This window comes from Spinacia oleracea, chromosome 3 (assembly GCF_020520425.1).
Source record: "Spinacia oleracea cultivar Varoflay chromosome 3, BTI_SOV_V1, whole genome shotgun sequence".
Lineage (NCBI taxonomy): Eukaryota > Viridiplantae > Streptophyta > Magnoliopsida > Caryophyllales > Amaranthaceae > Spinacia > Spinacia oleracea.
Genome location: NC_079489.1, coordinates 8,401,813 through 8,416,780, shown reverse-complemented (window position 1 = coordinate 8,416,780; position 14,968 = coordinate 8,401,813). Strand labels below are relative to the sequence as shown.

Genomic DNA, 14,968 nt, shown 5'->3' with positions numbered 1-14,968 from the left:
TTGGAGTCAAATAACATCGTGTGATGATGCAGCAATGTGATGAAGGGTGATGATTTCAGATTGTCATAAACAATTTACTTCATATTAAGCGCATTTCAGTGACTGAATTCCAGACGTTACTTTGAGTAACGTTCTAATTTCAGTCCAATTCACCACCTGAAATATTATTTCAGCTCTCTACCAAACACTCCTAAAATGATAAGTTAATAAAAATTTCAGGTAACTAATAATTTAAGGTGACTGAAATGCGTTACCAAACAGAGCCTAAGTTGTACGGAGTAGTAAGGAGACTTGACCGATTTAAGACATACTCTAACAACTATAGTAGATGAGAATTAGGGAGAAGAATGTTGCTTACATGAGGCCTTAGAACATTAAGAGCTAGGTTCATGCTCACCCCTTGAGGATCAGGATTCAGTGCTTTCCATATCCTCATATTTGTTATCAGGTTAATCAAGTAAGTTGCGTAAACTCTTATACGCTTGTCAGTACCCAGGCGTGACAACTTGTCACGCCTGGGTAGCAAATCTGAATCAATGTCCTCAGACAAGAGAATTCTAGTAATGTCAGAATCTTCATCCATTTTAGCAACAAAAGCAACAGCAGAGGGTTTTCCAGGAATATTCAAATCTTCAATCCTTCTTGGCTTTATATTTGACAGGAAAATAAGGTCACCTACTTCTGGATCAAAATGTCCTCCATTGTTCTTGAAACCTGTTATTTTTGTGGTTAAAATGTTATAGTACAAGTCCTCAGGAGGCTTGTAAGATTTTGAAGGCTCGATTCGCGATATCTCACAAGCAGGGGAATGGCCAACAGATTCCATTCCAGAGCATAAACTCGCTCGAGTTTCTTCAACAAGTGGGATTTTGAATGCATTTGTGTAATGTGTTGTTGATAAGAACACCTCTGGTACACGTTTCACCTGTTGATCATAATTGCAAAATGAACTGAGTGACAAAATTAGCGTCAAAAATTCCTGATCAAAAGGCAGGCCGGGTTCGGGCCGGGCCGGGCCGAGAAAATAAAAACTATCCTTTGTGTCGGGCCGAACACAAGACCTCTTTGTTAAAATTTACACTTCTTACCATCTTAACCAACTACAACTTATGTAATATCTTTCCATATAAGCAAATATATTCTTTTTACAATAAACAATACATTGAATAAAAGTGAATGCAAAAAAGGGAATGATTATTTAATTTATAAATGTACAGTTATTACTTTGAAGAAAAGGATCCGACTTTACTTAGATTTTTGGATGTGGGGTTTTAGATCTGGGAGGTTGTTGATCGGCCACTAATCTTATGTCACCACCGTAATTTGATGATGACACCATCTCTACGTTCACATAATTAAAAAAAACCCGAATAAAAGTCAAAACCCGGGACAACGCCCGGGCTACACACTAGTTATATATTAAAGTAATATAATATCTAAGAGAAAAATCAATTAACAAATTAAATGTTTTTATTAGAAACCACAATTTTTTTATAAAAAAATAATTGTTCAATAAGGCCTATGTTTATTGTTTCCATTATATCATTTCCTTATACTCTTATAGGTTTATGAGTAATTTAGGCGGGTAAATTGATATACGGAGTAATACTCTTTCTCAGTAATAATAATATACAGATTAGCAGAATTATATATTTAAAAAGTATATATGAAACAAATTCAATAACACATCTTTCGACTAAGGAAATCGACCTAATACTTCGATGGTACAATTTTTTTTTTTTTTTTTGACATTCACTAAATAAACAACTAAAACATACAAATAACATTCAAAATAACTAATGTGATGGAACTAGAAAATATTATGGAACATAGTGCACCTCAAGTATTTGTAAAAACCTTTTTAAATGGAATTATCCAGAAAATACTTCATGGGTAAGAAAATTGCAACATTCTAGACCTGACAACCTTGGGAGTCGGTAAGAAATTTTAACTTTAATCTTCATCTCAATCTTGAAAAAATTAGATGTTACTCCGTATAAAACTATCCGTGTGTATGCTGATTGAAGAAACACGTCAGACACTTTATTTTGACCAAAATTATGCAACTTTTTAACAAAATAGGTGTATTGAATACTTAAACACACATCCGTATCCAAAATGGATATTTGAGTCCGGTAATATAGATGATCTTTTTAAATGAGAGCAAGTGTTAAGAATATGGGTGAGTATAACAAAATAGAGATCATATAAGTGAGAGAATGTACGTAAAAGGTGACTGGATGTAACAAAAAAAATGAATAAAGCAAGAAAAAATAGGTGAAAAGATGTAAATTATATGGGGTAAAAGATGTAAGATGGTATTTAAGAAAGTGGTACTTGAGTGGGGCAACCACTTTAGTCACATTACTTACTTCATCTTCGGTGTAAAATTACAACTTTGAGTAAAAAAATATTTCCATTGTAGGTGTGTTGCAACTATTAAGACATTTCCATTTTAGGGAAGTTTTGTAACTATATAGAAATTGAAGAAGTACATTATTATGTCCAAATAAAGTACTATATAAATAACATTATAAAACGGATTAGAACAAAAAGTGTAAAAATCATTTTGACACGGAGATAGTATGAGTTTGCAACTCGGCCTACAAGTCTACAGCAATACCGCAGTACGCTTACAAAAACGTACCACGTCCTAGTGCCCTAATCTCCTAGAACTACTATACTATCCAACTGTTTTTTTTTTTCAATTTAATAAAAAAATACTCAAAAAATAACAATTAAAAGGGTAAATAAAACGAGACATTCCTTTTCTCCATATAAAATCTAGTAAAGATATCAAACACGTCAAGGGATACATGTAGTTTACTTGTCATACCTCGATGGTGTTTTAGTAGATATTTTGTCGTTAAGGTGCAATGTTAATTAATGGTAGTCCATGAGAACTTTGTGCCCCTTTAAGTCCTTACATTGCTAAGCTAATGTCATTTAATATCAAACAAATGTGGGTGACTAATTGTCCTACGAAGAGTTCTCCATTCCTATATAAGTATTTTCGGACTTGTCCCTAAATTAATGCATGTTCTTAAATAAATAAATAAAAAAACTGAAAACATGACAAGGAATACATTAACATGGCAATGCAAAGAATTGATTGATTTATCTTTGCCTAAAAACTACAACAAAAAGCTAAAATCCTATGTCAATCAGTACGTTTCAGATTACAGGTTGTATTTGCTTCTTCTTCATCATCTTCTTCTTGATTTCGATACATCAATTCAAAATGTGTCCAAACATTTATTGGCACTATCATCTCTCAAACAAGAATTGATTGATTCCTAGAAGTCACAAAACATATTTAACCAACAAAAGATCACATGTTTCAAGTGCTAATGAAATATTTATAGTTCATATGCTTTTGACAAATGCAGCATAATCCTGCAAGCATGTGCACTTACCAAAAACAAAAGCATCCATATCACCAAATCAATTCTGAAACTCGATCAGATTCTTCTCAATCATTCCATATATTCATCGCAGAAATCCTGTCTGACAAAGAATCAACACCCAGAACAGAATGAACTGGCCATGACATTGGCACTATCAACTTCCTGTATACAAATGTAGCAGAACATCAGGAAAACAAGATTGCTTATACTCAGGAGTATTTGCAGTTTTTGAAAAGGGAGAATATTAGGCATACCCTTCGAAAGATTTATGTTTGCAACGATTCATGAAGTCCACAGTATATTTCCCAAACCGATCATCAAGTTCCCTTACAAGTTTAGGAATCTTGGAAGCTGGTAAAATGTCCCAAACTTTGATAACTTGAGTATACTTGAATTCTTCTTTTACGATATCAATGGACCAAGCTAGGTAAAAATGTTCATCAATGGGGTATTGCTCCAACAGTTCAGCTGCTACACCATAAATGGCAACAGTTGCTGCTTTCTCGGAGTTGGACTGACGCCACCCATCAGCTATTTTCCTCAGAACTTCCTGCACAGCCTTATTCTTGATGTTTATGCTTTTTATCGAGATCTCAAAATCATCAGTGAAAAGAACCTGCAAAAAGATCAAAATTTACAACAAAATTTTCCTGTGGATAGGTAGTCACTGATAAATTTACATATATACCTTCCATCTTGCATTCTCGAGTTTCAGGGAATCAAAGAACTCGAGTTTCCTAACTGGTTGGCGCTTCTCCATAAGATCTATATCGTCATCTGCATTATAGAAGCAACCCCGTGTTTTGGAATCAATCACAAGTTCCTCCCACACTGAACCACTTCTGATTAAAGTATCCTCATTCCCTACTATCCACAGACAATACCTACAAAAATCAGGGAAATAAATAAATAACAGTTGCTGTGAAATCAGAGTTCTGTAATTTAAGACAGAAGATTACATTATTCTGAGACTTACCTTGCTCTAGTTAGAGCTACATTTGTTCTCTGATGATTAGAAAGAAACCCAACTGATCCATTCCTGTTGCATCGAACTGTAGAGATTATTATAACATCCTCCTCACCGCCTTGAAACCCATCAACTGATCGAACACTGACAGCAAAGTTATCCTTACAACTGGTATATTTCTTCCCAATTTTGTCCTGAATCAGACTTACTTGACCCTTGTAAGGTGATATTACCCCCACACTAACCTTCTGTTTTGTCATACAATGCCCTGCAGATTACAGTACATAAATAAACAGGGTTGGAGACTTAATACAAGAATGCATGATTTTTACATACTCTTAAAGAGTTTTGCAATGATCCGATCAATAACAGCTGCTTCCTCCACATTCCTTGGACTATGCCCTTTATTGAAGCTCTCTCTTCCTCTTTCTACATTAATGAAAGAGTATGATCCGTACATTTCCCCCTCGAGAAAAGTCCTTTTGTAAGTTCTTTCTTTGACATGTGATGCATCTATTATCCGGTTCTGATAAAACTCTTTGTTCGGGAATAAGCTTATGGAAGGATGCATCCTGTATTGGATGTTGAGCAGGTGCTTCTTTTTCCCTAGTGTTGCTAATCGCTTGAACAAACTCCTTCCAAAGTTGGCATTTTCTGACACCTAAAACAAGTCATAATTAGTTGATACAGATTCAAAGAATGAAGCAAAAAATAGACAAGTATACAGACCTTGCTTTGAACCATGGCTGGAAGTTGACGATCATCACCTATCAGAACGGCGTTTTTCAGGCCAGTTATACTCAAAGGAATGACTGATTCAGATTCCTTAAGCTGAGCAGCTTCATCTATGATCAGCATTTCCATATTTGATGTCACTTTGATAGAGTTTGAAGCGGTACAAAAGATCAAACAAGCATTTTCCATACACATATCCCATATTGTATTCTTGAACTTCGGTTTAGGAAATCTCTCATAAAGTCTTGTAAAAGGTGCAACATGTTTTATCCTCTCTTCTATCAGTTTACTGACAAAACCAGCAGATTTTCTTGCTCTTTCTAGCTTCTTTAGCTTATCAACAAGTCCAATCAGATCTTTTTCGACATCTTGTGGTATGACTGATGTTGGTAGATGAGTACAGAAACTATTTGCACATGATTTCAACACATCTGCCATGGAAAAGAAAGTCTTCTCAAAATACTCCTCAAATGTCAACAAGTGAACTTCAGATTTAACTGTTGTTTTGCTGCTGTTTTGTGATTCAGAGTCCTTTCTGTTAAGTTCATCCTTCAATGGCTTTTGAGGCTTCTTAGTTGAGCTCTTTCTGTTTACACATTCATCTGCCTCAAGGTTGCGGTTATCAGTGACTTCCCCCTTCTCATTTGATTGCATCTTCATCATCACATATTCATTGTACGATTTCTCAGGATATCTAAGAAAAGATATCATAGACTCCAAATTAGACTTCCACTTTCTTATAGATTTGCTAAGTATTTGAACACGAGAGCTTAAAAACACGGTAGCAAGATCAGGATCATCTTTTATACACATCTTGTCCTCATTTCCAAACAGAACTATGTCTCCCAATCTATGACAGGAAGTCCCATGTTCGAGGAGTCCCACAACCCTTTTCGCCACTTGAACCACTGCTATATTTGTAGGAGCACATGTAAGTGTCCTGCATTTCATCTTCAGAAGTACAAACAACAATGATGCAACAGTCTTTGTCTTCCCAGTCCCAGGTGGACCCCAAATCAGCTTCACTTTGCTGCCATTGTGTGAGCAGTTTTTCATGAAAACGCTGCTCAAAACAGCTTGTTTCTGTGATTCATCCAGGGTAAAAGAGCTGATCATATTTGACAGACTGATGTTTCCCTCTGACAAGCAAACAGAACAGTCATTCTGCTCCTGTAAACACAAATTCAATGACTTATATACAGTAACAGAAATGACAAACAAAGAGAGAAATGTTGCAGAAAGCTGAAAAAAGGCGAAAACATACAGAAGGATCATGTTGCAGAACTCTCTGAATTAGATTCATCTTTGATGATGTAGGATCAAGGCTTAATCCCAACCATATCCTCAAATAGGAAGTCAAGTTTATCATATAAGTAGCGAAAAGACTCTTCGGCTTCTTAGGTGGTACGACATTGGAGTTAATAATACACTTTGATGCCACAATGTCAATGGAGTTTCCTTTTCCTCCTAATACAAAGGCCATCAGAAAGGTTTCTCCTGGTTTATTAAAATCATCAACGTATTCTGGCCTCGTATTTGTCAGTAGGAAAACATCTCCGTATTTTGGCTGATAATTATGATCAGTTATGCTTGTGGTTGTTATCTGGTAGAATAAATCCTCAGGAAGGCTGTTTTTGTTGATGACTATATTCGTTACCTCGCATACAGGAGTTTGATCAACTACACATTCCAAAGCAGAACAGAAATCTGCATGGGTTTCTTCTATTAGTGGCAGCATGAATGATTTTAAGTAATCTGCAGATGATGGAAATGTTTCTGGAATTTGCTTAACCTGCATAATATAGCAAGTACGCTGATTATGATTCATGAATTATTATTTTAAGCAGTGGCAGATATAGAAATTATACTAACCAAGTGGAGTCACTCTTAAAAAATTAATGAAAAATTAACTAAATGATGTGCTTTTTAATACAAAACAATGAAAATTCAACTAAAATTATGCAATTTATTATATATGGGATCACTTATACATTGGCTCCACCAATGATTTTAAGTACGAGTACAAATTAATCTTCATCGTTGCATTAAGGCTCCGTTTGGTAGGGCGTTAAACGTTTTCATGGAAAACGATTTTCCTCTTTTTCATCATTTTACGTTGTTTGGTTGGGTTAGGGATGGAAAACAATTTTCCATGACTCCCTCGAAGGTGAAAACCCTTTTTTCCATTTGAAAGGGAGAGAAATCACTTTTCCTCCTTACCTCCTCTCATTTCCTCCCCTCAATCTTCACCATCTTCTCCCATTTACCTTTAAGGAACCAAACAAAGGAAAACTAGTTTGGAATTGTGTTTTTCCTTGAAAAATGTTTTACATGGAAAATCATTTAACAATGAAAACGTTTTACGCCTTACCAAACGGAGCCTAAGATCGAAAATTAATTGACCATTCGAAAATGTTTAAACTATATATAAAGTACAAACCATACACGGTGTGTGAGTTGATGAATACGTGCACACAGGTAAGTAATGAACGTGAATTTTATGTCATATACACGTTTTTTTGTAGTAACTCCATACATCAAAATGTAACATGGAGATTGGAGAACTCGGACTTGTATTTGTAGCTAGTTTATTACACATGCATTATAACATCAAGTGAAATTAAATCATACTTCGTAGTAGTACAAATTTACTTTTACTACCCTCGAATCCTCGACAGTAGAGCTGTCAAAAACACGACATGAGAAACCGACCTGTAATTGTAAAGATCCGAACCTGACCTGAGACCCGATATATTTGTTAAAATAGGAAACCCGTAACTTGACTGTATGAAACCCGTTACCTAATTTTGCCCGACCTGTTGACAACCCGATTTTTCATTTACTTAACTAAATAGCAATTTGAATCAAGTTAATATTATTTTTAATAATTAACTAATCTAGAACAAGTGAAAACCAAATTGAACCTAAGTTTAATATTATTATTATTTAAATAAACAACAAAAGGTCTTGCGCGTACAAGTATATTTATTGTACACCAAGATAACTTTTATGCAGTTTTTCGTAACTTTAACCTATTTTTCTGTAACTTTTATATTTATAAAATAAAAAAGTTGATAGATAAACATTTTAAAGGGTTAAATGATTAATTTATACATTATTATTAGTGATTTTGAAGAAATAATATTTATTCAAATGAAAAAATTTATCATTAAAAAATAGATAACTTTTACATATATAAATGTAACTTTTAAGCATTTTGAGTCAACTTTTACTCCGGTATACAATATTTATTGTACACCCATTGTAAACAAGAATTTGTGAATAAACAAACGCTAAGTATAACTATTCGAGTCGACAGTGTGTGAACGAATTAGCAACCAAAAGGAAAAGGTAAAAAACAGCATTTGCGTAATTGATTTTCACTAAGCCTATCGTATATGAAGATAGTAGGAAAATTTACTACTCCGTACTATGTCTATATGTCTTCGTTCAATTTTACTTGCTCCATTTGACAAAAATATACACGTGGGAAGTTTGGGGTTAAAATTTACTACTATATGCATTGAAATAATTTGAGGTACATGTAATATAAACGTACCATCTCCTTGTAAAGATCTTTGTTAAGGATATCTTGAAATGACAATGAAAATAGGACATTTAAGAGTCCGAAACGTCGGTCGATCACTTCCTTCTTCTTTTCCGGCCGCCTCCTTCCCTTGTTCTTGTCCATGTTGATCAGCAATTATCTAAAGAAAATTTAAAATCAACTCCAAGAAGAAGAAGAAGAAGAATTAAGTGAGAGAGTTGAGGAGGTGCATGCTTTTAAATTAAAAGTTTGTTTAGGATATAACGTTGTTTTAAGTACTACGGAGTAAATTATAACATGACCCTTCAACTTCTAGTACTGTGCAAGGGGAAACTAAAGGACTGTGCGTGTTAAGTGTTAACACAGGAACAATTCACGATGACCCTCTTTAGATATAAGTAGTTTATGAAATGCTACTTATCGTTAATAGGTACGAGTATCTAGGAAGACTATTGGTTGATATTGATGAATGTAGTTTTTAAAATGCTACCCACCTTTAATAGGTGGGTGTCATGTAGACCTGTCAAAAATTGATCCGACTCGAAAATTGACCCGTATCTGACCCAAAAATATTGGGTCTCGTAACCTAACCCGACAACCTAAAAATTAATGGGTCAAAATCCGACCGAACACGTTTTGGACCCGATCGATTGAAAATCATTGTATTTATAGTAATAAATGAGATTATGAGAAAAATTAAACATAATAAACACGTTGTTTTTACTAATATTATGTGTAATATGATTTTAATTTGAATTATACGCCATTTTATAGTTGAATTTGACTAAATATAAACTTGTGTAGGAAAATTTGTTAATTTGTGCCCATATTTTGTATATTTATCACCTAAATTAATGAAAATATAATGCGCGTTTTAAAATCTATCTCTCAACCCGTTCGGTCTACCAGAACCCAAAAGTTCTGGGTCTTAAACAAGCATTTGTAAACCCAAACTCAAAAGTGACCGACCCGATTCAACCCGAACCCATAAATAATTTTTTACAACCGGATCCGACCGACCCTTTTGACAGGTCTTATTGTCACGCGATCAATGTAATAGAATTGGATTATTGCATTCATTATCTTTTAAATATATTATGTAATTTATTTTCATGTTAGATCCGTACTTTAAATACAGTATAAATGATGTTATCACATCCAATGATCTTACACACCATAATTCAACAGGCAAGTTATGTGCGTGTTAGACCGTAGTGTTTAAGGTATTAGGTGTAGTTTAAAACACTACCACTAATACATTTAAAGGCTAACCAGTATTTGTGCATAGGCGATGTCCTAGGATAATACATGAATAGCAATTTCAAATAAATTCAAGATTTATTAATTTGTCATTTATTATATTTGATTATGAAAATATGACATATAATTTGATTTGATTTAGTGGTACACTAGTTAGTGTCCCGGGCGATGTCTCGGATAATAGAAATATGGATCAGTTAGATTATTATATAACTCGTTTTGAGTCTAATTTAATTTTAACGTTACAATATATCTGGCTTGAGTATGCTTTAATAAATTTTATCATGTAAGGATTAGTAACTTGTAAAAGTAGTGACTAATTAGTGATGTGAGACTATTAAGAAATGATTCAGACCATTTTTCTAATTATATTGAGTTAATGTAATTTTGAACATATAAGGAATATTAAAATGAGTTGTGGCATAGTGGTTAAAATATGTGTTTAGGTTATAGGTTCAAAATCTATACCTAACATTTTTTCAGCTAAAATAAGTTTTTTTTCCAGATAAGTACACACACAAATAAGTTTTATTCAGACAAAATAAGTTTATTTTTTCCAGATAAGTTCAGTTAAGTTCAGTCAAAATAAGTCGAATTGAACGGAGCCTTAGTTGTTACATAAAGAGGTATTTTGTAATAGCAGATCTATAATTTTTCATCTAAAATATACTTCGTTATTGTAATAATGTTGGATCAGGAGATGTAACATTTGATTTAAATCAGTTACATATGACATTACCTAATATAACAACTTATATCTAGATTCTAGAGTAGGCAACGTTGTGACCCTGAGACCCTCCCTACCAGCATATCATCGCCAAGCCTGTTTCCCTAGCAATGCATCATTAAAAATGGACAAGTCCTTGAAACCCATTCCACTGGTACATTTTGGACAAAGAACAGAATCTAATAAAAATGTTACTAATAACGTATGTATGACACGTATGAACATGTAAAGTTGATGTCTTATCAACTTAATTAGTCAACCATTATATTATTCTATATATACTACTCGTAACTTTTTTTACATACTTTGATTACACACCACAATTTGATATTAGGCCATCTATTATACCTCTCAGGTGTACCTAGCTGTACGTATTTTACACGACATACTATCCATATCTACGACGATCATCAAGCAGCCGTGTCTACCCCGCCTTCTCCGTCTTGAACTAGAACTGATTCCACTTTCAGCCTTCATATTATCCCTACAAGTCGCATTAGCTAACATAAAAGACCAGTTGAATGTAATGTAATGTTCTTTGGCAAATGCAACATATATTTATACTCCTGCAAGTTGTGCACAAACTGGAAACAAAATCAAACATGTAATAAACTCAATGATCCGGTACTCAATTCTTGTCGATCATCCCTTATATTAATAGCAAAAAGCAGGTCTGACAGATTCTCAGCACTGAGAACAGAATGCAGTTGCCATGAAATTGGCAATACTAAGTCCCTGCATACATAATGTAACAGAACATCAGGGTAACAGAACACTAGTCTGACCAAAATATTCGATCAAACAGGTCAGGATTATCACTAAAGAAAACAGAAAAGTGAAATTTGTGTTATGCTCTATTTTCACCTTATTTCCACTAATTTCAGCAACAATAAATTCATATAAGTCTAGATAAGATAAAGTTCGGGAAAATAACGATTATTCAAGTATAACTTATATAACTAAATTAAGTTTTGGTAAATTCTAATAAATTCAGGAAAAATAAGTGAAAAATAAATGAATCGTTCCTTATAATTGGCATACTTATTGCCAATTTTTTCTTGAATCAGACATACTTGACCTTTGGATATTACTCCCACTGTCAACTTCTGTTTCGTGAAAATTCATGTCTGTTGGAAAACAGTTGATAATCTTGTATAGCAAACACACAACAGTCTTATACCTTTGAAGAGCTTTGAGATAAAATCATAAAAGGGAATATAAATCAACCACATACAACACACGTTCTTCAGGAAAACATCAACCACATGTCCACATCCAATAATTCCAAACAAGTTAATTTCTAAATGAAAGGCCAAAAATGTCCCTGTTTCTAATCAGTAACCACCTACATCTGTCATTTGGAACTTGTCAATTGCAAACAAATTGACACCAAAAGTTAGGGAATCCAAAAGTAGTGACCATCATAAACTAAAACCACAAATCCAATAATAAATGAATGAGAACTAGATATAGAAACTCAACCTCTCAAAAAAAAGATCCAATAACATAAGACAACGATCTCCAATTTAACCAACCAACCATATAAACATAATAATAATATCCAATAGTTTTGGAGAAAGATCAATTTATTTACAAGATCATATGAACACAGATATAATAGCTAATCCAACCCCAAATTTACATTTTCTTTTTTCCCATGATCATTATCATCCTACTAATTAAGAAAAGAAAATGACATAAACTTCCAACTAATTGAACTTTTGATAACAATTTAACAAACACCTAGATGTTAATCTTGGATTAATGATGATCAAATGCTCCAAATTCCATGCTAATTAGAATCCTTCAGTAAACCGTGAGCCCTAAACCATGCTTACCACGAACACAGCCAGGTCTAGTGAAAACATGAGCAGATTTCTTCGATTTCATCATTTTTCCAAATGTATTCTTCCCAGATTTCCTTATCCTCTGCCTCGCGAATCTGTCTTTCACTTCCCATGGCACCAACTCATCATCTATGTCGTCATTATTATCATCATCATCATGGCCATCATCATCTTGCTGTTGATGTCCATCATCATGCTGTTGAAAATGCCCATGTAGATTCAAATTCGTTCCATCATGAAACGCTTCGTTTTCATCATGTTGATTTTCAACACAATTGCTCAAATCAACATCACAAACCCCATGATTTTCCCCCAAATCAGAAACCCTAACACTCTTCACATCATCATCAACATCGTCATGAATCTCTTGATGGGCGATGATATCATCTGCGGGCCCTTTCTTTTCATCGGAATCATCTTCATCGACCTCGGATGCTGATGGTGAGGAGAGAGAATCAATGGAATCAACGAGGTCGTAAATGCTTTCTTGATCATCTTCAAAACCAGCCACGATATCGAAATCAAATCGATTGACAAATTCCCAGTTGCACAGATCTTCGGGAGTTGCAATTGACACAACCGATTGTTTCGCCATTGATGATTTTAGAAGGTTTCTTTAAATTGCAGTAAGGATGGATTTTCTCTCTCCGAAATTTGGTGATTTATCTGAAAATTATGGAATTGCAGTGTTGCTTGTGAAATGGAAGTTTGAATTTAAAAAGAAAAAGAGAAAAAACTGATTCTTACGCTGTAATTTTTACGTGTTCCTTGAATTCTGATTGGTCCACGTCTTTATAGTTGTGTGTTAATAATTTTTATTTTTATTTTTATTTTTGACTAATTAGACCACGTAAGCCAATGGGGTACTATGAAATGGAATAAATCATATCCCTTTAAAATCCTTTTTCCAGCTTGTCAAGGTTTCTTCTTCCCTTTTATATTTTTTATTTTACAAAATCCATCTTGCATTCGTATGCACCAAAATGAACAAATAAATACCAAAATGAACAAATAAATGCTGTGTTTTTTTTGGGTGCAAAATTAGACGTAAGCCGGAGGTTCTTTCGGAAGATATGTTGAGTTAGATTTACCCTTTTAAACGTACTCCTTCTGTTATTTAGTGTATAGTATCCATAAATAGCGTTTCCTTATAAGTGTTTAGTTTTCATTTTTGGACATATACCTTTTCCACTTTTCTATAAATTTTTCCCACTATTTCATGCACTTTTTCCTTTTTTCTATAAATCATTATTACTTTTTCTTACACATTCTACACTTTTCCCACTTTTCAATCCCTACATCTTTTTTATTTGTACTTTTAACATTAAATAATTATCTACTTTTTTCTTTTCCCAAATAAAACATTATCAATCATTACCTCTTACACACAATTCAGATTTATTAAATCCCGCGTTATTTAGGAACGGAGAGAGTAATTAATATTTAATTACAAAAGTCAACTTTTAAATTAAAACAAGCTAATTGTACGACTTATATATACAATTTCTATGCAAACTTGTTACCGAATCTAAAAGTATATGATGTGATTAGAGTGTACATTTTAACTTTAAAGCTGGACAAGGTCTTAGGTTAACGGGGAGTTCTATTCACCGAACTTAACTGAATTTATTAACATGATATACCCAAACCTGCTTAAGTCAACTTATACACCCTGATCAGAATTTATAAACCTTAGTGAAAATTATTGACTTGTTAGGACTTGATTGCAACTTATTTAGCCTTATCTAACTTATTAACCCACGACTTTTTTTCTTTAAAGGTGAAGAGAATGCAACCTGAGTTTGGCCGATTTAATCGATTCATCTCTAGCACCTTATTTCTCTTTATCAAGTTCATTTATTAGCCTTTATTTTTGTTTTCAAAACCTTATTGACTTGATATATTTAATTTTATTTGGGAGAAAAATTTATCTTGATTTATCAGCCATAATCATATGTTTGCATGTAACTTATGAGGTTATAAGGTTATCAAGGCTTCTAGAGTTCCAGGTACTTACTATTTACATATTTTAATTTGTTTATTTTTTTATGATATATACGTAAGGAAAAATATATCCTTTGTTTCTCCCTTCATACCGTGCACTGCCAAGGTTTATTATCAAACTCTAAGTCAAGATCTTTCCCCTTCATATTGCACATTACCAAGGTTAATTATCAAACTCTAATTCAAGATCGATAATTATTCATTTGACGAATATTAACAATTAAGTACATTTGTATATAAAATTATTAGACAAATAATAACTAAGGTTAGTCCTGCATCATACATTCATATACCTTGTTCCTTTTCTTAGCATGTACCTTGATGGACCCTTAACTTTTATCACCAAGGTACATATACCTTGTTCCAAATATCTTCACTTTCGGCAGCTTGTGAAGGGTACAAGAAGTTTGTGTCTCATTTTAGAGGATATCTCATATCTTACATTTAATTATGTAATGGTTTTATTAATGTACA

General features: G+C 33.5%; 2 protein-coding genes across 2 annotated transcripts; both read right to left on the bottom strand.

The window, feature by feature from the left end:
- Positions 1 to 3,169: 3,169 nt before the first annotated feature.
- Positions 3,170 to 11,768, bottom strand: LOC110786066 (uncharacterized). Its single transcript, XM_056838781.1, has 9 exons — positions 11,722 to 11,768; positions 11,246 to 11,378; positions 6,395 to 6,901; positions 5,104 to 6,351; positions 4,711 to 5,035; positions 4,384 to 4,642; positions 4,096 to 4,291; positions 3,662 to 4,023; positions 3,170 to 3,569 (listed from the first exon to the last, which is right to left on the bottom strand). Exons 1-9 carry the CDS (start codon positions 11,766 to 11,768, stop codon positions 3,473 to 3,475), a joined length of 3,174 nt encoding a protein of 1,057 aa, XP_056694759.1. The 3' UTR covers positions 3,170 to 3,472.
- A 418-nt stretch (positions 11,769 to 12,186) lies between these two features.
- LOC110786058 (uncharacterized) lies at positions 12,187 to 13,214 on the bottom strand. The gene has a single exon (XM_021990563.2). It carries the CDS (start codon positions 13,083 to 13,085, stop codon positions 12,450 to 12,452), a length of 636 nt encoding a protein of 211 aa, XP_021846255.1. The 5' UTR covers positions 13,086 to 13,214; the 3' UTR covers positions 12,187 to 12,449.
- Positions 13,215 to 14,968: the final 1,754 nt, after the last annotated feature.